The 25410-nt window shown below is 49.3% G+C and overlaps 1 protein-coding gene across 7 annotated transcripts in view; it reads right to left on the bottom strand.

Annotated features, from left to right (window-relative positions):
- IQCH (IQ motif containing H) overlaps positions 1-25410 on the bottom strand; it is a 187602-nt gene that overhangs the window by 3143 nt on the left and 159049 nt on the right. For 4 of the 7 annotated variants that reach the window (XM_058665635.1, XM_058665632.1, XM_058665630.1 and 1 more), the window contains 3 exons: positions 22128-22295; positions 10500-10622; positions 4162-4223 (listed from right to left, as the gene is read on the bottom strand). In XM_058665635.1, the coding sequence (XP_058521618.1) occupies positions 4162-4223; positions 10500-10622; positions 22128-22295 (353 nt within the window). Of the gene's footprint in view, positions 1-4161; positions 4224-10499; positions 10623-17999; positions 18173-22127; positions 22296-25410 lie in introns of those variants that run through there. The other 3 variants (XM_058665633.1, XM_058665638.1, XM_058665634.1) reach the window with 2 other exon arrangements.

Raw genomic sequence — 25410 nt, forward strand, 5'->3', positions numbered from 1 at the left:
CCGATCTGAAGCCAGGATCCTGGAGCTTCTTGTGGGTTTCCCACCTAGATGCAGGGACCCGAAGGCTCGAGCCATCTTTTTGCTCCTTTCTGAGGCATGTGAACAGGGAGCTGGATCAGAAGTGGGGCACGAACTGGCACCCATATGAGAGGTTTAACCTACCACACCATGGTGCCAGCCCAGGTACTTGTTGATACGTTTACTTTTTAAAAAACATTGTTCTGTTCACTTCAGAGCTAGAAAGACAGAGGGGGAAGAGCTGTGGAAGAGACAGATGGAATCTCCATCTACGGGTGTACTCCCCAAATGCCCCAGAACCTGTAACTCCATTGTGGTCTCCTGGTGACCCAACTACTTTAGCCATTACCTGCTGCCTCAGGTGTGCACACGAGCAGAAAGCTGCGATCAGGAGCAGAAGCCAGGCTTGAACCCAGCACTCCTATATGGAATATGGACATTCAAATCAAGAGCTTACCCTCTGTGCCCACTGCCCACCTCCCCGCCAGGGTACTTTTAAAACAGCAGATTCCTGGGTCCTGCACCTAGGGTGCCTGCACCCCATGTCTGGTGCCTCGGATAGAGCCCTGCCTGTGCTTCCCCACTAGCACGTCCCCTGGGAGGTAGCACACAGTGGCTTAAGTCCTTGGACCCCTGCCATCCATGTGGGAGACCCCGCTGGAGTTCCTGGCTCCTGACTTCAACTGCGCCCAGCCCCAGCTGTTGCAGGCATTTGCGGGAGGGAAACGGCTATTCCAGATCAGCAAAATCTGACTCTGATTCTGGGGGTGGGGGGGGGTGAGAAGGTCCAGAAATATGTAGTTTATTCAAGCTCGTCAGGTGGCTCTCAATTACTTGCTAATAATAGGGATCTGGGAAGAAGCAGCCCAGCGGTGAAGGTGCCCTGCTCCATATCAGATGGAGGACGTGGCTTTGATTCCCGGCTGTGGCCTGCCAGCTTCCAAGCAATGCAGACCATGGGAGGAGCTGGGTTCCTGCTTTAGGGCACCAGTAAGGGCATGTAGGGAATTAATCTGCAGGTGGGAACTCAGTCTCTGCCTCTCCAATGGGAAATATATATTTATATAAGAGAGAGAGAGAGAGAGAGAGAGAGAGAGAGAGAGAGACCTACAGTTAAAAGACATTATAGACTGTTTGTATACGAGATGTTAGGTCCGTGGATGGATTCATATCCTTTTCAGTAGCCCTTTTTGGTCTCTTAGGGTCTGTGTTTCCTGAGTTAGGAACCAAGCATCTGGATGGACTCCTGGTCCTCATTATTCTTTCTTAGCAATTTCTTTAAGTATTTATTAATTAATGAATCAATTTCTAGAATTTCTTTCATTTTTCTCTTCTTTGAAATTCCCTTCATATTCTATTCCTGAAACCATCTCAGAATCAACAGAGTCAGGATGAAGTAATGGCCGCAGGAGCAAAGCCGCAGCCTCCGGCCTGTCCAGCCATCCGCCGCTCCCCTCCGCACTCCTCTTCACTTTCCTAAAGTGGTGGTCTATGGCCCTTCTTCACCTGGTGGGACCTGCCTGTGCAAAGCCAAGCCAAGCCCAGACAACTCCTCAGGGTCCTCCCTCCAAGGCTCTGGAAAAACTGTCCAGGGCAGAGCAGAGTTTATGTTTGCTCACCTTCTGTTTGGCAGTGTGAGTTCTAGAAAACACGATTGCCTCCTGGCTAGTGTCTGTTCCATCATTAATTCCTAATTTACCAGGGTCTGACTACCAACCCACCCTTTCATCTCACACTCAACGAGGCACACCTGGAAACCAGAGAGGATTCCAGGGCTCATTTTGAATTCTGGAGTGTTGTGGTAAGCTATTGCCTATAATGCTGGCATCCCGTGTGGGTGCCAGTTCGTGTCCTGGCTGTTCCATTTCCAATCCAGCTCCCTGAAAGTGTACCTGGGAAAGCACTGGAGGATGTCAAAAAGCCTTGGGCTCCTGCACCCACAGGGGAGAACCAGAGAAAGTTCCTGGTTCCTGGCTTCTGCCTGGCCCAGCCCTGGTCTTTGTGGCCACCTGGGGGAATGAACCAGTGGATAGAAAACCTCTCTCTCTCTCTCTCTCTCTCTCTCTCTCTCTCTCTCTCTCTTGCTTGCTCTCTCTGTAACTCTGGCTTTCAGATAAATATGTGTTTAGAAATATTTTGGAATCCTACTATTCAGAAAAAATAGATGAGCAAATTCCGTCCAAATGTGTGCAAGTCGGGATGCACCTCATACCAGCCTGAGAATCTCTGAATTCCATGCTTGGCTGCTCTGCAGGATGGCCACTCAGTGTGGCTTCTGTGGAAGGAATGCTGAGTGCTGGATCAGAGTACAGGCACCAGGTAAATCACACCTCATCTCTAAGCTGCAGGGTTCTTCCCCGCGAGCTTGGGCTGCAGGACTGCAGTGAGGGAGGGGAATTAGAGGGGGCAGAGAGCAAGAGAACAGGTGCTCTGTCTTTCAGGATGCCCACAGTGCCTCCCCACAGGCTCTGGGAGGAGCAGGTGTACCAATAGTGTCTTTTCTACTGCTGGCTCCAGTCTATAGGCCAAGGTCTCCTTGCCCGCAATCCTGGCTGCAGGTGTAGGGACAGCTGGGCGAGTGCCTCCTGGTTACCAGTGTAATTATTCATTCTGTAGGTTTTAGAGGCAAACCCATCTCTTTGCTGGGTCATTTTGAGGCTGGCGGGTTTTTTTTTTTTTTTTTTTTTTTTTTGCTTTTCAAGAAATACTATTTTCCGTCCCCTAGATTTTGTGACAACTATTATTATTATTATTATTATTATTATTATTTTCATTTCTTTTGCCTTGATCCTCTGTGTTCAGGTATCCCCTTGCACGGCCCATACCTCAGGATCTCTACCTCAGACCTGTTCACCTTAACCCTGTGTCATCTGTCAGCCGTGACTGTCACTTCTGCTGGCCCCTGCCTCCCGGTGATCTGGCTTCCTCTTGCCACCCCACCCTGCTGGTTTCCTCTTCAGCAGAGCATCGATCATCATCTGGGTCTCGGGTTGTCCTTTTCCTCTTTGCAGGTGGATCTTTCCTAAGGATGCAGGCTGCTTCCTTCTTGAGATGATCTCTGGGCACCTGCTCCTGGCTCCTGCATTTGGTCAGCCTTGCTGCTCCTTTCCCATTATCTGAGGGACTTTGTCTATCACGCCCCTCCAACCTCAACCCCGGTGCACAGAGCATTCTTCAGTCCCAGGCCTGGCCTGCTGGGTCTTCACAGTGCACCTTGCATGCTGGCTGATCACAGAGTTCATCTCTGTGATCTCGTACTTGACTAACATGTCTGAATTCCAGGGGTTTTCAATGGAAAAGGCATATTATAAAAAAGACTATGAATTGATTTAAATAAACCTTTCAAGAGATTTATTTATTTGAAAGGTAAAACTAGAGTGAGAAAGGGCTAGAGAGAGAGAAAGCACACAAGGGAGAATAGAGAGAGACAATAAGAAGTTTCTACCCACTGGCCTACTGCCCAAATGGCCACAACAGCCAGGACTGGGCCAGGTCAAAGGTGGGAGCCAGGAACTCCATCCTGATCGCCTACACGGGTGGCAGGGGCATCGGTATGTGGGCTGCCTTCTGCTTCCTCTGCATCAGCAGGAAGCTGAATAAGAAGCAGACCATTTAGGACTCAAACAGGTGCTTCCATATAGGGATGCTGCCGTACAAGGGACAGCTTAATATGCGGCACCACAGGACAGGTTGTTAGCGGCATCCACAACCCTGCAGGAGGTGGTGGGCTGCGGCAGGGCCCATGCTGGAGCTGAGGGACCTTTTGGGGATCTAGGGTTTGGGGAAGAATGTTCTTCCAAAGCACGAGAGTGCTCTTCGAAGCTGCCAGAACCACGACCGGTTTCATGTAGTCAGAACAACTGAGTTGCACCCCCGCCAGTCAGATCGGCTGTGTCTTGGACATGTCCGAGTTGGTGCCCAGTCTAAACTCTTGCCTGTCAGTTCTGGGATCATGAAATGAACAGCGTTGACAAACTCTCATCTAAAGTCATGCATGTGAAATACCTGAAAATCTAGATAAAATCAAATAGACTTCCAATAAACCAGTTGCCTGATTAAAACTCAGGATAAGTGCCGTTTTTGGAGATTGTTCTAATTTGTTCTCTTAGCTTCCTCCATCTCACGGACAGGCTTCGTACTCACAACATGCCCAGCTTGTCTCTCCTCAGTTGCTCGTATAATATGAAGACACTTCCTTGTCTGTCCTGCCAAATGTGTGTGGGAAGAGAGAGAGAGAAAGCAGCTTGTTATCTTGGCAACCAAAGTAAAGAATAGATTCCTCCACGAAGACCCCTGAGATGGATTGGAATTGAAAGCTAGTGCTACCCGCAAGTATTGTCAGAAGGCTGTTTGAAAGGCTGATCCCCCATCAGATATGTAGGAGGTTCGGTCAGTGTTTTGGGAGTAAAGCTCAGAACGCCTGCGCCAGGTTCCTGAAGCAAGTGGCCGTGAGCAAGGCACTTCATGGGCATCAGCCCAGCTCAGGGTCCCGGGAATGGAAGGCGCCTTTTAGCCCATGGCCTGAGTGAGCCTACTGCATGTCAGAATTTGAATGTTGCTCTTCTAGTCCAATGGGTACAAAAAGACAGGGAGGCCATTTGCTGCATGGAATATAAGCCATGCGTTGGGCGAGAACTGGGTTGTCTATAGTGCGCCCTATTGCCTGAGCAACTTGATTCTACCCAGAGGAAGGGACTGATGAGCAAATCCTAGCCAGGGTGGTACAAGTTGAAATTTTTTTTAAAGATTTATTTATTTTTATTGGAAAGGCAGATATACATGGAGGAGGAGAGGCAGAGGAAGATCTTCCGCCTGATGATTCACTCCCCAAGTGGCTGCAAAGGTCGGAGCTGAGCCGATCCGAAGCCATGAGCCAGCAGCTCTTCCAGGACTCCCACGCGGGTGCAGGGTCCCAAGGCTTTGGGCTGTCCTCTACTGCTTTCCCAGGCCACAGGCAGGGAGCTGGATGGGAAGCAGAGCAGCCGGGATTAGAACCGGCATCCAAATGGGATCCTGGCTCGTTCAAGGTGAGGACTTTAGCTGTTACTCCATGCACCAGGCCCCCAAGTTGAATTGGTTTACCTCTGGCTCCCCCTGGTAGAAAAATTTGCTTTTTCTCCATTTGCCTATTTACTTCAAGATTTTCCTTATCTGTGGAAAATATCTACCACTGGGATCTCTTTTGAACTGAACATAATATCTGCCTAGATTTCTCTTAGATCAATAACATCTTTTTGTGTTTTTTTTGTCAGATTTATTTGTAAGACAGACTGACAAAAATACTGACAGACATACTGACAGACAGACAGATGGAAAGTTCTTGTATAAGCTGTTCACTCTCTCAAGTGGCCGCAACAGCCAGGGCTGGGTCGAGTTGAAATCAGGAACCAGGAGCACCATCTGGATCCTTGCCACTCACTGCCTAACCACTAAGCCAAACACCAATATTGTAGATTTCTGTCTGGGAAACACTCTTCTTCGGAAGCCGTTTTCTGTGATCATTTGCGCCTAGAAAGCATCAAACAGCTCTTGGTTGTTTATTGAAACTAGGAGCTGCATTTCCTGTCCACACTTCACTTCTCTGGGGTGGACCTGCATGGGTCTCTGCACATCTGATTCACCCAGGGGTCCGTGCTGCAGGGTGGCTCTGGCTGTGTCCTCTAGAAATTTTCCTAGGCAGCCACTCATACAAATGGCTCTTATCTGTAGGCTTTTGCATGGAAAAGACTCATATCCCTTTGGCTCATCTCTTACTGGCTTGAAGCAAGCTACATGACCATGCTCAAGTCCAGGGGGAGGGTTGCAGAAGTGGGATCCTGTGATGCTCCTGAGAGGATGTGAATATGAACAGTTGCTCGCAAGCAGCCTTGTGCTGCCCATGGCAGCTGGACCCTGGGCTCAGGAAGTGGCTGCTGGTGGTTGTGGAGCTTTTCAGGACCAGGGTCCACTGCTTGTGTGCGTGTGAGAACAGCCCTGTGCTCCACAAAGTCACAGGCAGTAAACAGGTTGCCTTTCTCCAAATGGCTTCCATTACAACTTTATTTCATTAGGAAATCAGTGGGGGTATTCTGTAGCATTACAGAAATACCAGGGATGGGATCCAACAAGTTGCTTACAAACCCAGCCATGCCTGCTTCCAATGTTCATCAAGGAAAAATAAACTCACGGGGGTGGAGATTGCATTTTCTTTGATCCACCCCCCTTCCCAGGAGAAGTTAGACAAGAAAGAACACTTGGAAAATCTGTGCTAATAATGGTAAGAACAGCAATGGTGATAATAGGGATGGTTTGGGATGAAGTAGTGTTGACAATGGTATAACGGTGAATGCCACTTTCTGTATTTCCTAGAAAGAGCATTCACCTTATAAAGTATTTTTGAAGTTTATTTATTTGATAAGCAGAGAGGGACCGACAGAGCTCACATTGCTGGTTCACTTCCCACATGCTTGTAATAGCTGGACCTGGGCCAGGCTGAAGCTGGGAGCGGAGGACCCAATCTGGATTGCCCATGTGAGAAAAAGTAACCCAACCACTTCAGCCACCCCCCTGCTGCCTTCCAGGGCTTGTAGTTGTAGGAAGCAGGAATGAGGAGCAGAGCTAGAACTTGAACCCAGACCAGGAACTCTAACGTAGGTTAATGGTTAGGTCCAATGCCCATGTCAGTATCCACTTTACGTTCAGCCAGTAGAAGAGGGAATAAGTAAATGTGTTGGCTCTTGGGTAAATACTGTGTGTTTTAGACTGAGTATAACCCAAAGAGACAATGAAATCTTAGGGATGTTCGCTGTTAAATATCTTCCCCTGTTTTGTTATGTGGAGAAGGTCGTGGGGGCTGGGAGGAGCTATCTGTGCTATTCTCCCATGGGACATGCTGAGAAGTTCTCAGAGCTGAGTGTCTCATTTGAAATGAACAGTAACATTCTGGGGGCTGTGTTAATCCCACAGTAAATGGGAAACAGGGACTCCTTGGAGGAAGAGAGAAGACCCCACTCGATCTTGAGCCCACTCATGGGTTCAGCTGTCAGGCCCACTGGCTGTGTGTCCATGGGACAGTCCTGAAAGTGGTCACACATACAGGCTGGGGATATCAGCTTCTGGCGGGACACAGAGCAGAAATGCAGCGACGAGCTCCAAGCCCTCAGCTCTGTGGCCAGCACAGTGGAGGTGCTCTATCAGCTCTGGGTCAGCACTGGCGTCCCCGTGGCATAGAGCAAGCGGAGAGGCCTGACCAGGAGTGGATCCTGGGTCTGGAAGGATGCCACCTTGTCTCTGGACGTTGCTGTAGGATGTTGGAATTTCCAAGCTGCTTCTCCCCTCTCAGGTTGTTGCGACTAGGTCTTCCCTCCTCTTACTTGAGTTTTGTACCTCACTTTATGGGCCCTGGTGCCTTTCTGGTTATTAAGCTCTTCTCTTCTTCTTAAATTAATCAAGTTGAAAGTCAGAGTTACACAGAAAGAGGGTTTCACTCTGCAGGTGGCTGTCATGACCCGGCCCAGGCAGGAGCCAAGAGCTTCTGGGTCTCTCACAAGGGTAGCACGGACCTGAGTCCTTGGGCCATCTTCTGTTGTTTCCCCAGGCCACTAGCAGGGCGCTGCATTGAAAGTGGAGCAGTTGGGACTTGAACTGGTGCCCATGTGGGATGCTGGTGCTGCAGCTGGCAGCTCCATACAATGGCACAGCAGCAGCCCCTTCCTCCTCCTTTTTAAATGGATTCTTCCATCTTTCTGTGTTTTGTCCTCTTTTTCTTCTTTGCTTACCGTTTTTTGTCACTGTTCTGTCAGGCCGTTGACCCCCGTCTCCATTCTCCTTCCTCTGCAGGTTGACCTGGCCTCCTTCCTGAGTTGTTCAGTGTGGGCCATCAAGACGCAAGTCTGCGAAGCCACGTCCTGGCTGCCTCCGTGTCGGCTTCTCCTCACGGACCCCTGACCTTTACCAGGACCCCACCCTCTCTCCAACCCCACCCCCGGCTTCCCCCAGGAGGGTCTGTCATCTACTTCCCATACTAGCATCTGCTCTGAGAAGTGGCTCTGATCAACTCAGAGATGAACATGCAAAACGTTTACAAAGTTGAGTGCCCTTCTTTTCCCAAGGGGACTAAAATTTAGTCTAAGGCACGAGTTCGATAATAAAAAGGGACAGAGCATGTTTTCTTTGGGGCAGGAGACATTTCCTGCCAAATATGCTTATTGAAAAGAACTTGTTGTGCTTTGATATTTGGAACAATTCTAAAAGAGAATTAAAGTTTATTTATTTATTTTTTTTAGAAAGGCAAGAGAGAGAGGGGGGATCTTCCATCCAATTCCCAAATGCTCACAACAGTCAGATAAGTCAGGTCAAAGCCAGAAGTTAGGAACTGAACCTGGGTCTCTCCTGTGGGTGGCAGAGACCCAAGTATTTGAGCTGTTTACAGGAAGCTGGAGTGGAGAGGAGATGATGAACATGAAATCAGCGTTTCCAGTATGGGACATGGGCATCCAAAGCAGAGAAACACAAAGCACATAGATTTGTATTTCTGCAAAATTATTTCACGGAGATGACGTGCAGCCGATACAACAGTTAATTTCAAGTAAACCAATTAAACTTGATGTTTTCATTCTTGTATTTTATCAACTGTAGTATCATTTTCAAGGGACTATGACCCCATGATGTGGAGTCACAAATAGGATGGCTTAATCTAGCAAAAGTACCTAAGCACCTTGGCAGTGCCCTGGCAACGGTGGAGATTGCCAAGTGTTCACCGTGGGCCGCATGCTTGCACTTACGCTTCTTGGTGGGGTACAAAAACATTAACCCTTTGGGGTGGGCATTTGGCTTCATGGCCAAGATGCTCACTCCCCCATATAAGAATACCTGGATTCAATTCCTGGCTTCAGTTCCTGACTCTAGCTTCCTCTTACATCCCTGGGTAGTAAAGGTGATGGCCCAAGCTACCTGGCTTCCTGCCACCCGCATGGCAGACCCAGATGGAGCTCCTGGTTGCCCACTCGTTGTGGGCATTATGGGAATGAGCCAAAGGATGGGGGCTCTTGGTTGCTCAAAAAAACTTCTTTTTGACCCCTAAAAATTGTGTTGGTTCTCAAGTGTAAAAAAGTTAGAAATCCTCTATGTAAAATTACAGATCTGTAGATAAAACTCTTCCATTAACTGGCTACTGATCAACTATGTGACTTGCGTATACGATGTGTTTTACATGGGAGGTGGATCTGGTGTGATGTTTGAGGTGAGGTGAGGTAGTGTGGGTCCTCCATCGGCAAAAGGGCAACGGGGAGGGGGTCACTCAGGGCCTTGGCTGTCAGAGATTAGAAAATTTCAGTCCAAGTGGAAAGTGTGAAATGACTTCTCTGGATTAACAGGAGTTTCTAGGCACAAATGGAGGTTGCAGTCTCTGTAGGGACCAGTGTGCTGGGCTTGTTCTGGTGCAGCTGGGCAGGGCCCCCAATATCACTGCAATTGCACCCCCCAAAATGCAGACAACCTATGTTATTCCAACTCCTTCTGTGTCCCCACTGAATTCACAGGGTGCAGCTCCAATTCTCCATGTGATTGTGCTGGGGTCAGGGCCTTGGGAGGTGAAGTGAGTGTATTCGTTGGTTTGGATATTTTTTTCATTATAAAGGAAAGCTTGAGACAGGCTCATTTGATAAAGGAAACACATTTACTGTGATGTGCAGTCCTGGAGACTAACAACCCACCATCAAGCACAGTCCACAGGTTGGGCCTCTGGGGAGGGTACACTTGCTTGGCAGTCATTAGGGGCCCAGAGCGTCACACAGCAGGAGACCGGGGTGGGGCGTATATGTGTCTCTACTATCTGATCCCTTGGAAGGTTTCCATCAGGGGACTCCACCCTAAGAACTTGATTCAATTGGATCCTTAACCTGTGATTGGATGAAGCTACCAACTCTTTCAGTGCCATGAACATGAAAACCATGGGAACTGAGCACCTGAGTTGGTGGAGACATTCAGACCTCAGTGCTAGGAGCCATGCCTCTCCTGAGCCAGAGCTCTCCTGCCACCTCACAACACAGCCAGCAGGTGGCGATCTACCTGCCGGGAAGCATCCCTCACCGGAAACACAATCTGCCAGGGCCTTGACAGTGGGCCACCCAGCATCCAGAGCTGTGTGCCAATGACTTTCTGCTGTTCTAAGCTACCCAGGGTGTGCTGTGTAGTCCGACTAAGACTGAAGATACTCATGAGTAAGTTGTGGTGGGTGGGATCAGGATGGTCAGGGCGTGTTTCTGGCCTGACAAGTGGTCCCTACGCTACCGGCACATGGCAGGACATGTGTGGGTGTGCACCGGGCTTCCAGGGAGGAGTACTGCACCTCGAGGAACTGCGTCTCTGCCTGTCTCTAAGCAGACCTCAGCTGTAATGCATGGCAAGTTAATTCTGGCAGAATATCTGCCTTGAAGACCACCACGTGATCAGCCACCCACCGGACCTCTGTTCCAGTTTTGGACCACCATACCCCATCATACCTCAAGGTCATAGCCAATGCCGTGGGCCTTGCACATCTGGAGAAAAACGTAGGGGAAGATCAGCGAGAGATTGTTGTGCCTCAGTTGAGTGGTCATCACTGCGTAGCGGCTGGTGGCTGGTGACTGCAAGAGGCCACAGTGGGGTGTCGGACTCTTTGCTTTTTAAGAAGACATTTATTCCCCGGCGGCGTGGCCTAGCGGCTAAAGTTCTCGCCTTGAACGCCCCGGGGTCCCATGTGGGCGCCGGTTCTAATCCCAGCAGCTCCACTTCCCATCCAGCTCCCTGCTTGTGGCCTGGGAAAGCAGTTGAGGACGGCCCAGTGCATTGAGACACTACACCCGCGTGGGAGACCTGGAGGAGGTTCCAGGTTCCCAGCTTCGGATCGGCGCAGCACAGGCCGTTGTGGCTCACTTGTGGAGTGAATCATTGGACGGAGAATCTTCCTCTCTGTCTCTCCTCCTCTCTGAATATCTGACTTTGTAATAAAAATAATAAATCTTAAAAAAAAGACATTTATTTGTATTTGAAAGATAGTTTTATATAGAGAGAAGGAGATAGAGATAGATAGGTAGAGAGAGACAGGAGAGAGAGATCTTTCATCTGCTGATTCACTCTCCAAATGGCCTCAATGGCTGGGGGTGGACCAGACCAAAGCCAGGAGCCTGGGGCCACCTCTGGGTCTCACATGTAGGTTCAGGGGACAAAGGACTTGCGCTGTGATCCTCTGCTGCCTTCCCAAGTTATAATCAAGGAGCTGGATGGGAAGTGGAGCAGCTGAGACTTGAACCAGCACCCATATGGGATGCTGACACTGCAAGTAGAGGCCTAACCTACTACACCATGGTGCCAGCCCCTGACCATCAGACTCTAACACATATTTAAACCAAAGGTTTTGACTCTGGAATTGTTGGCAATGAACAGCAAGGTCACATTGATCATATGGGATGCTCCTTTATCCTCCACACCTACGTCCCCAGGGTGGATATGTGGCATACATGTCACACCAATTTGTCACATCACTGCTACATCCACACTTTATTCACATTTCATCTTTTCCCACATTCCCTGTTTCTGTTCTGAGATCCCATTGAAGACCCCATTGAAGACCTCATGATTCCCCTGGGCTGCGGCCACTTCCCAGGCTCGGCCTGTTTTGAATGCTTGTGGGAACTTTGAGGAACTCTGTCCAGCAGTTTGGGCAGAGGTTCCTCTGTCTGGGTTTGTCTGATGTGTCTCCCGTGATGAGGCTGGGGGATGTATTTTCATAGTGAAAGCACAGAAGTACACTTGTCATTTTCATCAAGGTCATTTAATCAAGGTCAGTGCCAGCCTTGTGACTTGTCATTGCTGCCAATCATCATCATTTGGCAGAGATAGCTTTTGTTATCACAGCAGGCACTTAAAGGGGCTGTGAGGACACTCCCCCAACCCCACCCCACACTGCACTTGTTGAAAGTCATCCCTACATAGACGCCACCTTCTTAAGGTGGCCAAATGTTAGACACAAGCTCCTCTCCTTGGAAAGCTACTCTTCTCTGTCTTGCTTGCTCTGTCCTGGCTGTTGAGCAGCCTGCCTTGTGTGAGCTGGGCTATTCGCCATTGACAATCAGCACTGTTTTTCTGTGCTTACCTGGAAATTTGAACTGCCTATTGGGCACAGCCCATCCTAGGACATAGAGGAGGTAGGTGCTTAGTGAGTTCTGGAATTTGGGGGTTCCCCAGGGGCTGAGCAACCAGATGCCTGGACTGGAGCAGGAGAAGACATGGGAGGTACTGTTCATCTGAAACTGGGGTCCCAGTGACTTGACACTTACCTGTAGCCACCTGAGATGACACAGGGGAGCTAGGGTTGCCTGAGTGTCCCATAGAGGGTGACTGTCCTTCTCCTGCACACTGTACTCTTCTCTCTCTTACACACACACACACACACACACACACACACACAGTTCCTGGCTGCCTCTGGTGGCATGCTTCTCTGCCATGCAGCCTTTGCCTTCCACATTGATGTCAGTACTGCATCCAAGCATCGCATCAACAGGCCCATCCATTGAGACAGTGCTTCCTGCAAGGAAGTACAGTCCATATCTACAGAAGTGTTAGGTCCCCTCTGGCTAATGCAGTGTAAGGCACCTCCACTGGTGTTGTCCTATTTGTAGCCATTGGAACTTTTTTTTAAAGATTTATTTTTGTTGGAAAGGTGGATATACAGAGAGGAGGAGAGACAGAGATGAAGATCTTCTTTCCGATGCTTCATTCCCCAAGTGGTCGCAAAGGCTGGAGCTGAGCCAATCCGAAGCCAGGAGCCAGGAGCTCTTCCTAGTCTCCCAAGGGGGTACAGGGTCCCAAGGCTTTGAGCCGTCCTCAACTGCTTTCCCAGGCCACAAGCAGGGAGCTGGATGGGAAGCGGGGCTGCCAGGATTAGAACCGGCACCCACATGGGATCCTGGCTTGTTCAAGGCGAGGAGCTTAACTACTACGCTATCGCACGAGGCCCAGCCATTGGAACTTTAAAAACACATATTTGTTTATTTGAAAGGCAGAACAACAGAGGGAGAGAGAAAGAGGGACACACAGAGAGAGGTTTTCTTTTTTAAAAAAAGATTTATTTATTTTCATTGGAAAGTCAGATATACAGGGAGGAGGAGAGACAGAGAGGAAGATCTTCCGTCCGATGATTCACTCCACAAGTGAGCCGCAACGGCCGGTGCTGCACCAATCCGAAGCCAGGAGCCAGAAACCTCCTCCATGTCTCCCATGTGGGTGTAGGGTCCCAAGGCTTTGGACCGTCCTCAACTGCTTTCCCAGGCCACAAGCAGGGAGCTGGATGGGAAGTGGAGCTGCTGGGATTAGAACCGGCGCCCATATGGGATCCTGGCTCATTCAAGGCGAGAACTTTAGCCGCTAGGCCATGCCACTGGGCCCCATTTTTTTTTTTTTTTTTTGAGATTTTCCATCTGTTGTTTTATTCTCCAGATGTCCACATCAGCCAGATCTGGACCAGACCAAAGTCAGGACTCAGGAACTCAATCTGGGTCTCCTATGTGGGATGTAGGGGCCAGGGATTGATAAGGATCTGTTTTCTCCAAGGCGTGTTAGCAGGAAGCTCCATCTGAAGCTGGGACTTGAACTGGCACACTGATATGGGATACTAGTGTCACAAGTGGTGGTTAAACCTGCTGTGCCACATAGTTGGTCTCAGAGGATCTTCTTTAAAAGAAAACCCATTTGACCCTCTCCTGCCTCACCACGGTTTGTTCTTATCACCCTGACCTCCTGGCCACTTCCCTCGCATGTCTGGGACAGGTGCTACTCAGCATGTGAAGCTGTAAGTTGAGCATGATGCTCACACTGAAAAGACATTCCGTGTGTACTGAGTGCAAAAGAGAAAGAATTAAAAAAATACATAAGGTGGCCAGTATACATCCCTCTGACTCAAGAGCGTCTTCAAAAAGTGTGCTGCGAGGTGCTGCCGGCCCAGGAGACTTTGGGGTAGAAGCAGGTGATTTTTTTCTGTGATGCACAAAGTACAGTCACATCATCCTCAAAAATGACATCCTGAGAAAATCTGCTTGCCCGATAGTCTCTGGGTGACTCAGCAGGAATTACTGGGGACAGGGAGTCTTTTTTTTTTTTTTAAAGATTCATTTTTTTAATCTGGAAGGCAGAGTTATAGATTGGGGGGTGGAGGTGGGAAGAAAGTCAGCAAGAGAGAAAGAGAGATAAAGAGACAGTACCCTTCCTTCTGCTGGTTCACTTCCCAAACGGCCAAAGTGGCAGAGCTGGGCCAATCTGCAGCCAAGAACTAAGAGCTTCTTCTGGGTTGTCCACATGGGTGCCAGGGCACAAGAATTTAGACTATCCTCCACTGCTTTCCTAAGTGCTTTAGTAGGGAGCTGGATCAGAAGTGGAGCAACTAGGATTTAAGCCAGCACCTGTATGCGATCCTGGCACTGTGGGTAGTGGCCTACCCATTACACCACAGCGCCTGCCCCGACTGCTCCAGCCATGCATTCCCTTTCCTTGCCAGGCCACAGCTACTTTTCCTAAGGACTCCAGCAGCAGGTGGAAGGTCTGTCCCTCACACGGGTTCCAAGTGATGCCTTGTGGTCTTTCCTTGGACATGTGTGATCCGTCTTCCTAACAATGCTGCTCTCTGTGTTTCCTTGCTTCTCAGCAACTTGAGGCCAGGGATGTTGTTAGATGTCCTCTGTGTCCCTGAAGCTGAGTGAAAGTCCTGGTAGAGCTATTACCGTGTTCTTAGCAAACGTCTTCCGTTGATTGTATATAGGGAACACCATACAGGACACAATGACTTTAAAAGAAAAGGTAATCAGCACCAACTGTAGGCAACTGTTTAGGCTGCCTTGTAGGTAGGCAGGTATTACACTGCTGGGAGAAGAGCAGCCAACAGCTGGCAGGCGTCCTGGGCCTGGTTAATGCCAAATTTGTGTAAGCTATATAGTGTGCCAGCATTTTAAATGTTCTGTGGGGGGCACACTGGCATGGCACACTGCCGGAGAACTGGACTTTGGGATCTGTAAGCTAGCAGGCATGGGGGCCATGGATTGCTCAGGGAGGCAGGTCTGGGAAGATGTGGGAGGGAGGACTGCTCAGGGAGAATGTGGCGGGTAAGGAATGACTTCTGGGGACTTCCATCAACCAGGCTACTGCACTTGCAGGTAAATGATGGGCCTAGGACTGGGTAGTTTAGAGGGAAACCGGAGGACCTTTTGGGGCCAAACCATACATCTGTCCATGTGGGAGACCTGAGCTGGGCTAGTTGGTATTGACCACTGCCTACTGGCGTACATGAGAAGCATGGCTGGGGGGCCTGTCTGACAGGGCTCGACCACAGTACCCGCCAGTGTTGGGGCAGGGGGTGGACCATGTTAGACTGGGCCATGATACCAACCAGCTCACAAGAGTACTGCGTTGGGGTCTGGGAGCAGATTCTGTGGGGGATCGTGTACTCAGCCCTGTGGGACTGCCATACCAGCTGCACATATTGGCATGCACAAGAACCAGGGCTGGGGGCAGGGCTGGGGGGGTTATTTGGGGTTGCTCCAACTAGGCTGCAGTTCCCTCTGGAGTGTGTGATGGGCAGTGTTGGGCTGGGCCACAGCATCCATTGGTTTGTGTATGAGATGGGGCTAGGACAGAGCTGACCAGGTGACTGCAGCCACCAGTGTGTGTATTGCTGCTGTGGGTGATGGACTGAATTGCATCTCACACTGGCTGGCATACACAGGATTCAGATTTAGGTCACCTCTAGTAAGGTTTATTTGGGGATCCCCTCCAAATGCATCATCAGACTCAGAATTCTAACCATGGTAAAAATCAGAGGATAGTGGATTGCATGTGTCAGAACTGGGTCCCCAAGGTTGCTGAGGTCTGTGCAGTAGATGGCATGCCCAGATGCTCATGGAGGACATAAAAACCAGCTCATTGAGGCCTGCAGAAGATGTCTAGTACCATGGAGGGCAGAACAAACTGGCAGCTCCTTCAGACAAGTATCTGAGCGAATCAAGACTCTCTGCTGGATTATATTGTCAAATAGACGTTGGAAGGATTTCCTCAACCTTGGAGTAATGAAAGCAACAGAACTATCAAAATCTTAAGCCGTACCCTCAGAACATGTTCCACTTCGGGAACCCTGGGATGACACTGAGTGACTCCCCCATACTTGGGGAACTGATGCAGTTAGGCTGCTGAGAGCAGCCCTCTCCCCTTCTCTCCCCCACTTTCCCCAAACACAGGAAGAGAAAAGGAGATTAGAAACAGTTGTCTTATCCACTTTCCTTGACCGTTCCCACCATAATTGGTGGTCCACATGGGCATGCATGCCATCTCAACTAGCATCAAAAGTAAAATGAATTATTATTATTATTATTATTATTTTTTAAAGTAATCAACTCTGGGGATTCTGCAGGAAGATCTCTTGGTCCTCTGGGCTGCTGCTCATCCAGCCCAACAGCACAGGTGACAGGAGCCCTGTGGTGAGGCTTGATAAGTGTGCAAGGTACTAGAAAAAACTGTGTCTGGTGTCCTCTGAAAGTGCCAGCTGCTATCACTTTATACGTTAAAGAACTTCACAAAGGTCAGGTCTTTCAAAGAAAAATTGACCAGTAAAACAGTAAGCTTCTCATTGGAAAGGGATTTGGGCTTGGCCACTTTAACCTTATGATCCTGGGTAGCTTATTGCATTTGGCGTAGCCTCACTTTCCTAGTTTGTAGAATGGGTATAATAATTCTCATCTTTTCTGTTTCTTGGGAGTTATTATGGGGGCTAAAATAACACTCATGAATAATAAAAGAAAGCATTATGCAAATCAGAAATATCAAACGTTGCAGGACCTATTCCCTTTGGATGCTACACAAGCCCCTTACATTGGCCAAGGATCAGAAATGAAGTCAAGTTTGGAACCATCAAACGTAAAAGCGCTCGTGTCCTTGGATCTCTCAACTCTACTTTTAGGAATGTATTTAAAATGTGCAAAGGGATATGTGAGGTTGCGCCCACTGTGGTTCTGCTAGACACACGAGAGGGCTGTCAATCACTTAAGAGCCTACCACTAGTGGAAAGGGCAGGTAGATAATGGTCCATCCGGGTAACGGAGTCATATGTCGGTGTTAAGAAAAATGAGAATGTTTTCTATGAACTGGTGTAGAAAGTTCTCCAAAGAAAAACTTGGGAGCAGAATAGGCTACGTTTTGGGGATAATGAGGGGGGCACTGTGTGGATGTGTATTTGCTGAGCTCTGCAGAGGCTCTGAAAGGGTATGTGGAGATGGGAGACCAGTGGTGGTGCTGGGGGTGAGGGGAAGCAGGGTCGTGGGAAGGCTGCTGTCCACGTGTCACTATTTGTACATTGTGCCTTCTGGGCCACGTGACTGTATTATTAAATAAGAGCCCCCATTAAGCATGATGTTGAAGAGCTGAAGATGAATTCTTCATGAGTATTTTTAATGTGTGAACTGTTTCCTTTTAGATGGTTCTTGTGGCTAGGACGGACGAACGACAAGGGTGATGGCTGATGGGGACTCCGGACATGACTTGCCTCAATGCCCCTCCTTTCTAAAAGCCTCTGTAAGAGAAAGACCATCTATGAGGGCAAGACTTCAGTGTGCCTGGCCTCTGGCTGGCCCTCCTCGCTGGACACTTAACACCCTTCAGCCCTTAAGAGGCTGGGCAGAGTTCCGTTCTGTGGGCCCCATGACGATCAGATTCCTCCAGAGACCTAGGGTTGCTCAGCTCTCCCTCATCTTACAGGTGAGAGAACGAGACCATGGAGGCGGGGCTGCACTTGACTCCCCGGGTTGGGGGCCAGGAGCGGTGGCCGCTTCCGGGACTCGTGGGCATCTCAGAGGTGAACCCTGTCTAGCTAAAGCAGAAGAATAGATGTGCTGTGATGGAGAGACGTGTGGTCTCCTTCCGGCCCCTTTCTAAATCACCATCTAACAAGACTGCCTCCCACGAAAGAAAGCAAGAAGCCCGGCATAGTCCTTTTCACTGGAGAATATAATTTTGGCTTTAGCCGCAATTTAAATCAATCCCATTCTGAGCACTGGGCCCTTCAAGTGTGGTGCGTGTTCCATTTTCGCCCGTGACACTCATTTTGACAGTGATGCATTTCCGTTGATATAGTTGAAATCCTCATGCAGTAAATCTCTGCCTGAAAATTAATCATGTTGATAATATTCTGAGAATTAATAACACCCATTGCTCAAATCATTAACTTAAAAAAAAAGGAGCTTCCAAAAATCTGTTCCCGGCAGGAAGGAGGGGGGACCACAAATAAATGAATGTTTGATAAAATAATCCAAGTAGCAGTTTAACAAGCGTAAACTCGGATGTGGCTGCAATAACACGGAACTATTGTTTAAGGGTTGTCGTGCGTACAGTTATGAAGCAGGCAGCCACAATGCATAATGAACCGCTCCCTGAATTATTAATGTGGTGCTTATTTAGCCTCATCTGTCTAGAAGATAATGTATCCGAACTCTAATGAGTGATTGGTTTTATACATAATTACAGTAGCAGCAGTCGCGAGGAAGTGCGCACCCTCCAAGAAGGAGTTCTAAAAATAAAGTCATCACATAAACTCCTCTGCTGTGGCTGCATTCTATCAAAATCAAACCCGAAGCCGTCGAGAACTCGTAATAAATTACAGGAGATGCAAGCATTATTAACATCATCATTTAACACAAAAGGTTTTACTTAATCATTCATTACGGATCCTGTGTGGGGAAAAATGCATCTAAATGACCTGGGTTGTTTTAAGATGTTTGAGAGATAAGAGGTTTGAAAGATGTTCCCTTTCGGCCACTCACCAACAGAGAGAGAGAGAGAGAGAGAGAGAGAGAGGGAGAAAGAGAGCGAGACAGCATGGACAAAGTTTCACAATTTATGCCAATTCTGACAGAGTGTCAATTAAGTTGTACAGTTGCCTTTTCACATCTCAAGCATGTGTGTCTGTGACTTCTCAGCCCCTGTTTATGTTTTCCCGTGGGTGTTTGTGCAGGAGATGGACTTGAAGCTGCCTTCCTGGTCTCCTCTGCTCTTCTTACTGGTTCTGCCACTTGTTCCTGACATGGAGCTGCGCTCTCCTGGGAGTCCAGAGAAAGAGTGGTATTGCTAGGTTCCTTGCATGGTTGGTTATGAAATGCATTGGCTCCTGCTGAACGCATGCAGAGGTTTTCATTCTGAATGTGCCCTTGCCCTCGCCATCAACGTCAACATGAACGTCACTGTCACGCTCGAGGTCCCCGTGAGGATCAGTGTGCCTCCCTCCAAGCCTCCTGCCTCAGCCTCTGAAGTGGGAGCTGCCATGTGACTCCTGGTGAGCTTGATGCGTCTCAGTGTTCAGGAGGATTTGGCTTGCTGGAGAATTGGGCTGTGTGCCCCTACAAGTGTGCTTCCTTTAAAGATAGGGGGCTGTGGCATGGGTGCGAGCGTGCTGGAGAGCGTGCCTGCACACGGCTCGCCGTGGCACCAGGTTGAAAGCCTCCATCTATCTTTCTGGAACCAAAAGCACTTTGTGTTTAGCTCTGCATCAGAAAATGCCTCGCTTCCCCTCAGTGATTGTAGAGTCATTTGAGTTATTGCAGATCAGGAAGTGATTCCTAAAGAAGTTTAAAACCTTTGATTATAGGAAAATGCCTAGGTGTTGCCTGTAGCTAGGAATGAAACCTACAGGCAGAAGCATGGTGCTAATGCAACGTGCAGCCCAGCGTCCAGCCTTCCTCAGCAACATTCTTCAATGCAGTGGACTGCGGCTGGAGCAGTAACATAGCAAGCCAGCAAGCTAAGCTTCTGCCTGTAGTGCTGGCATCTTTTTTTTTTTTTTTTAAAGATTTATTCATTTTATTACAGCCAGATATACACAGAGGAGGAGAGACAGAGAGGAAGATCTTCCGTCCGATGATTCACTCCACAAGTGAGCTGCAATGGGCCGATGCGCGCCGATCCGAAGCCGGGAACCTGGAACCTCTTCCCGGTCTCCCACGCGGGTGCAGGGTCCCAATGCATTGGGCCGTCCTCGACTGCTTTCCCAGGCCACAAGCAGGGAGCTGGATGGGAAGTGGAGCTGCCGGGATTAGAACCGACGCCCATATGGGATTCCGGGGCTTTCAAGGCAAGGACTTTAGCCACTAGGCCACGCCACCGGGCCCAGTGCTGGCATCTTAAATGAGCATTGGTTCGTATCCTGGCTGCCCCACTTCTGATACAGTTCCCTGCTTATGACCTGGGAAGTTAGTGGAGGATGGCCCAAGTCCTTGGCCCCCTGACCCCACAGGGGAGACTTGGAAGAAGCTCCTGACTCCCAGCTTTGGATCAGTCTAGCTCTGGTCCGTTGCAGCTATTTGGGGGTGAACCAATGAATGGAAGATCTCTCTCTTTCTATCTCTCCTAGATCTGTAACTTACTAGCAAAATCTTTTAAAAATTTTAAATCATTAAAAAATTGCTGGTCCCAATGTGGTAGCCTAGAGGCTAAAGTCCCCACCTTGCACATGCCAGGATCCCTAAAGGGTGCCAGTTCTAATCCAGGCGGCCCTGCTTCCCATCCAGCCTCCTGCTTTTGGCCTAGGAAAGCAGTCGAGGACGGCCCAAAGTCTTGGGATCCTATACCTGCGTGGGAGACCAGGAAGAGGTTCCTGGTTCCTGGCTTCAGATTAGTTCAGCTCCGGCCATTGCAGCCGCTTGGGGGAGTAAATCAGTGGATGGAAAAATCTTTCTGTGTGTCTCCTCCTCTCTATATCTGACATTCCAACTAAAAAAATTCTTTAAAAAATTGCAGCAGATTATCTTTGCTCATCGCATGCTGAATACCATCTCAGCCTTTGACTTCCTCTCTGCGTCGGTGGTGAAGCTTGCCTCACTAGGAAGACTTTGGCTTGGAAAGCTGTCTCTACCCTTGGCATTGAACTTCAGCTGCTTTGGTGACGAGGGAGGACAGGTAGCACCAGACCTGGGAGAGCCTGGCCTGCTCCACAGTCCACCTGGACTTCTCTTCTAACAAGAAGAGTGCTGGGAGATGGTGTGAGCGAAGTCCGTGGCTCCTGGAGCAGAAAGGCTGGAGGAACTGGCTGCTCTGGGAAACGCGGGTGGGGGCCTGTTAGCCACACGTGTTCTTCCTTGGTCTAGAGGCATTTCAAGGAGAGCTTCATTTGCAAAGAGGGTCTTCTGCCCACTGTTGGGGGGCAGAAGCAAGGCAAAAGAGATCCCTGGCAGTGGTCAGGGCAGTGGTCCGAAGCTCAATGGCCTGCCATGCTGTGGCCACCTGTACCTCCTAACCTGGGTCCTGGCTCCCCATGACTGGTGGACGTAACCTGTTCAACCAAGTGCCTGCTCTTCCCAAAGGAAGCCACCTTTTGCCAGGTGCACGGCTCCAGCCCTGACTACCACAGTTGAGGGATTTATGAGAACTGAAGCTGTGGCTGTGGCCAGAGGAACCAAGCTGGGAAGTCGGGATTTTCCTTAAGATGACAGGAATCAATCTACAATCCTAAGGAAGTGGGAGCGTGCTCAGATTTGCTTTTCACTGAGAGTGCAGGATGTGTTCATGCATAGTTATTACAGATCAAGCCACTAGTCCTTGGAAGGAGACTTCCATTGAGTTCTGAGCTTCTAGCTTCAGCCTGGCCTAGCCCTGCCTGGCCACTGTGTGCATTCGGAGGAGTGAACCAACAGTAGGTTCTCTCTTTCTCTCTCTCCCCCTGCACCTTTTCAGTAAAAATAAATAAATAAATAAATAAATAAATAAATAAATAAATAAATAAATAAAATAGCAAATACTAGTGAGAGGTTATAAAAGCCAAAAGCAAGGCAGAGAAGGGTCCACTGCTGGGGAACTTTAAAATCCCAGGCTCTTCCACGCTTGCTCCATATGGCTTTCACTCCCAGAACTGCTGTCTCTCATCCTCTATCCACTCATGCATATTCCTGGAACTCAGCTCCCACAGTTCTGGGAGGAGGTGGGCCTGGGGCGTGCACACGCGCACGCACACACACAAATGCACGCGCATGCGCGCGCGCACACACACACACACACACACACAGAGCGGCTGTGCAGATGACTGCAGGTGAACCCTGGGAACCCCCGAGGCTACCGAGGCTGCCATTTACCAGCGCTGGCAGGTTGCGAAGGAACCTCCTCTTCTCCTTCTTGGGTGCTAAGCGGGGCACCTCAAGGGTGCTCAGCTCACAATTCAGGCGGCCATTGGTCAGGTACAAGGTGAGCTGTGTCAGGGCCAGCTGGTCGCTGTAGGAGATGTTGAGACCTGTTGCCCACACCTGTTTGGAACAAGAACCCAAGAGGTGAGGGGTAAGAAAGCCCTGCTCACCCACCCCACACAGCCACATCCCGACCCCACAGAGCTGGTGTCTCTGCAGCTTTGCTTCTGTGCCTGCACCTTTCTGCCCAGCGACTGGGATCCTTTCCTAAGGCACAGATTCCCAGACCAGTCTAACCCCAGTGCCCAGCACCCCCCGCCCCTGAGGCTTTCTCGTTACTCTGGTTTTCTTGTCTATGATGTGTCACATCCAAGGTGCCCAGTGTAATGCCACCATTGACAAAGTGAGGGCAGGCAGGAAACTCAGCAGGAGAGAGAGAGTGGTGTGGGGCAGGGCGAGAAGTGGGCGGGCTGGCCCCAGCCAGGGCCTCTCTCAGTCTCATGCTTGGCTGGCCAGCAAGGATCACCCCAACAGCCATTTTCAAAGGGAGTTTGCAGCTCCCATCTGGCCACACCTTCTAGCTGAACACCACCGTGCAGCAAACACGAAGGAGCCTTCAGAAGCAGCCCTTATTGGTTCTGTCCCTGTCGGCTCTCAGACAGCCAAGTAGCATCCATGAATTCTTGCGGCAAGCGTTTAGTGAGCATCTACTATGATGTGCTAATTTGCCCACAGCAGATACAGATCACATGCTTCTCCAGGGCTTTTCTTGGCAGTCCACACTGCTGGCCTGACCCCCTCCTCACCACATGTGTCATCGTGGAAGCTGCTGCCGTGTCCAGGGTCAGCAACAGACACAATTCTGCCAACAAAGAAGTGACGACAGACGCCTGTGGTCAATGATGGTACAGCGTGGAGGGCGGCGTAATGATGACAGGGACAGACTGGGTTTGTCTACTGCTGTTAGGGCTGCTTCAGGAAAGCATGTGGACATGAAACTGGCACAAACACAGGAAGCGCTCCCTTGTTTGTTTGTTTGTTTGCTTTTTAAGTCCCAACAGGGTTCAAGGTGCTGGGATTTGAATGTGGTCCAGCCTGGCTCCGATTCCCATGCACAGATCCCACCTCGCCAATCCGCACCCCGCACCAATCTGCCAGTTCAATTACAAGCTGAACTTGCGCAGGATAGAAGTGTTCCCATCCCTCACGTCCTCCACGCCACAGAATGCCTTGTGGAGCCGGCATGAAGTATGGCATTTCTGGAATACATTGTAATTAGCAGTAATGCAGTCTCACTGTAGGAAGTTGGAAATGAACGCATTTTTCCAAATACTTGATTAAACATTTTTTTTCCCTTTCGGAAAGGCCTGCGTGTGCCCCGTTCGCCAACTCTGTATGTTAAGATACATAATACATCTGCCCAGAGTGGACTCCTCCCAAACAAATCTAGCAGTGAGTGACTCGAGTAAGCATTGAATGTAAATGGCATCATTATAAGGATATTAAGGGGTCAAGCTGGCAGGGCCCCTCGCTAAACTGAAGCTAATTTCAGGAGTCGTATTCACACAGTAATACCCTTTTATAATAGCGAATCAATCACATTTGCAACAATTGTTGAAAAAAAAAAAAACCAACAACAACTCAATGCCAAGGATCTGTTGTGGTGCTAAATGTCCTATTTGTCAACTTTAAGATTTCATGCTGCGTGGCGTGAGATGCAAGTCAGATGGGATGGATGTAAATCAGGCGAGCTTGTCCCCTACACATGCGTTTTCCTCAGTTTCTGTGGTGAGGTCTACACGTCTGTGACCCCCAGGGAGACAGATATGCATCAAGCTCCCTTAATACAATGCTTTGGGGGCTGGCACTGTGGCACAACTGCTTAAGCATCGTCTGTGGTGCCAGCATCCCACATATGGGCACTGGTTTGAGTCTCAGTGGCTCCACTTCTGACCCAGCTCCCTGCCAATGTGCCTGGGAAGGCAACAGAAGACAGCCCAAATCCTCAAGTCCCTGAGACCTGAAAGAAGCTCCTGGCTCCTGGCTTTGGAGCAGCCCAGCTCTGGCCACTGTGGCCACAGGGGTGGGGGGTGAACCAGTGGATGGAATAAGTTCCTCTCTCTCCTCTCTGTTAATGCTGCCTTTCAAGTAAAAATAAAATAAAATATTAATACTTTGGTGATAAGCACTTTTCGAGGAGGCGGCACAGGGTAGGTAAGAGAATAAGAACTGAGGAGCCGGAGAGTCTAAATCTAGCCCCCACAAAGGGTGTGAACTTGAACAAGATCCTTAGACTCACTCAATGTCGGTATCCATGAATGACCATGTAGCCAGTGATGAAGACCTACTACGCACGGCTTTGAAAAAAAAATCAAATCAAAGCACCTAAAATTGCCTTATAAATGATGATGTTCCATACAAGCAGTACTTTTAACTAGTTCATTGATTAACTAATTTAAATTTGAGAGACAGAGACCTGCCATTTGTCTCATTTCCCCAAATCCCAGGAATGGGAAACTCAGCCCTGGTCTCCCTGGTGGGTGGTGGGGGTCAGGTACTGGAGCTGTTGTCCCCTGCCTGCCAAGGGTGCAGGAAGTTCGAACCTAGGTATCTCAGACTGCGGGGTACCCAGTGGTGTCCTGACTTCTACAATTGACGTCCTGCAAGATGCATTTCCTGGAAGAGTTTCCCAAAGCACATTTTTAGCGATGTTAGTTAGTAGGTGGCCCACTCTCTTAAATACTTCCCTCCTGGACAAATTGTGTGTTGGGTCTCATTAGCCACCCTATTGCAAATGTAATTAGTTAGAGCTTACCAAACTCAAGCCTGGGCACTCCATCAAATGTTTATGTTTTTACAAATATTTCTCTATTTTCATTTTATTTTAAAGGAGAGAGAGAGAGAGGAGAGAGAGAAATGGAAAGACCTCTTCTGTTGACCTACTCCCCAAATGCCCTCAACAGCCAGGGCTGGTCTAGGCTGAAAGCAGGAACCAGGGATTCCATTCAGGGCTCCCCTGTGACTTGCAGGGACACAGTGGCTTGAGCCATTGTCTGCAGCCCCCCAGGGGGTGCGCTAGCAGGGAGCTACAACTTAAATCAGCTACTGCGATATAGGACATGGGTGTTCCAAGGGGTGACGTGGTTACCAGGTCGTGATGCCCACCTTAGCTCAAAACTTAGACAAGTAGTGATGGTGGCCATGATGAACGGGAATGGGGCAAAGGCGGTGGGCT

The sequence above is a fragment of the Ochotona princeps genome, chromosome 6 (genome assembly GCF_030435755.1).
Source record: "Ochotona princeps isolate mOchPri1 chromosome 6, mOchPri1.hap1, whole genome shotgun sequence".
NCBI lineage: Eukaryota > Metazoa > Chordata > Mammalia > Lagomorpha > Ochotonidae > Ochotona > Ochotona princeps.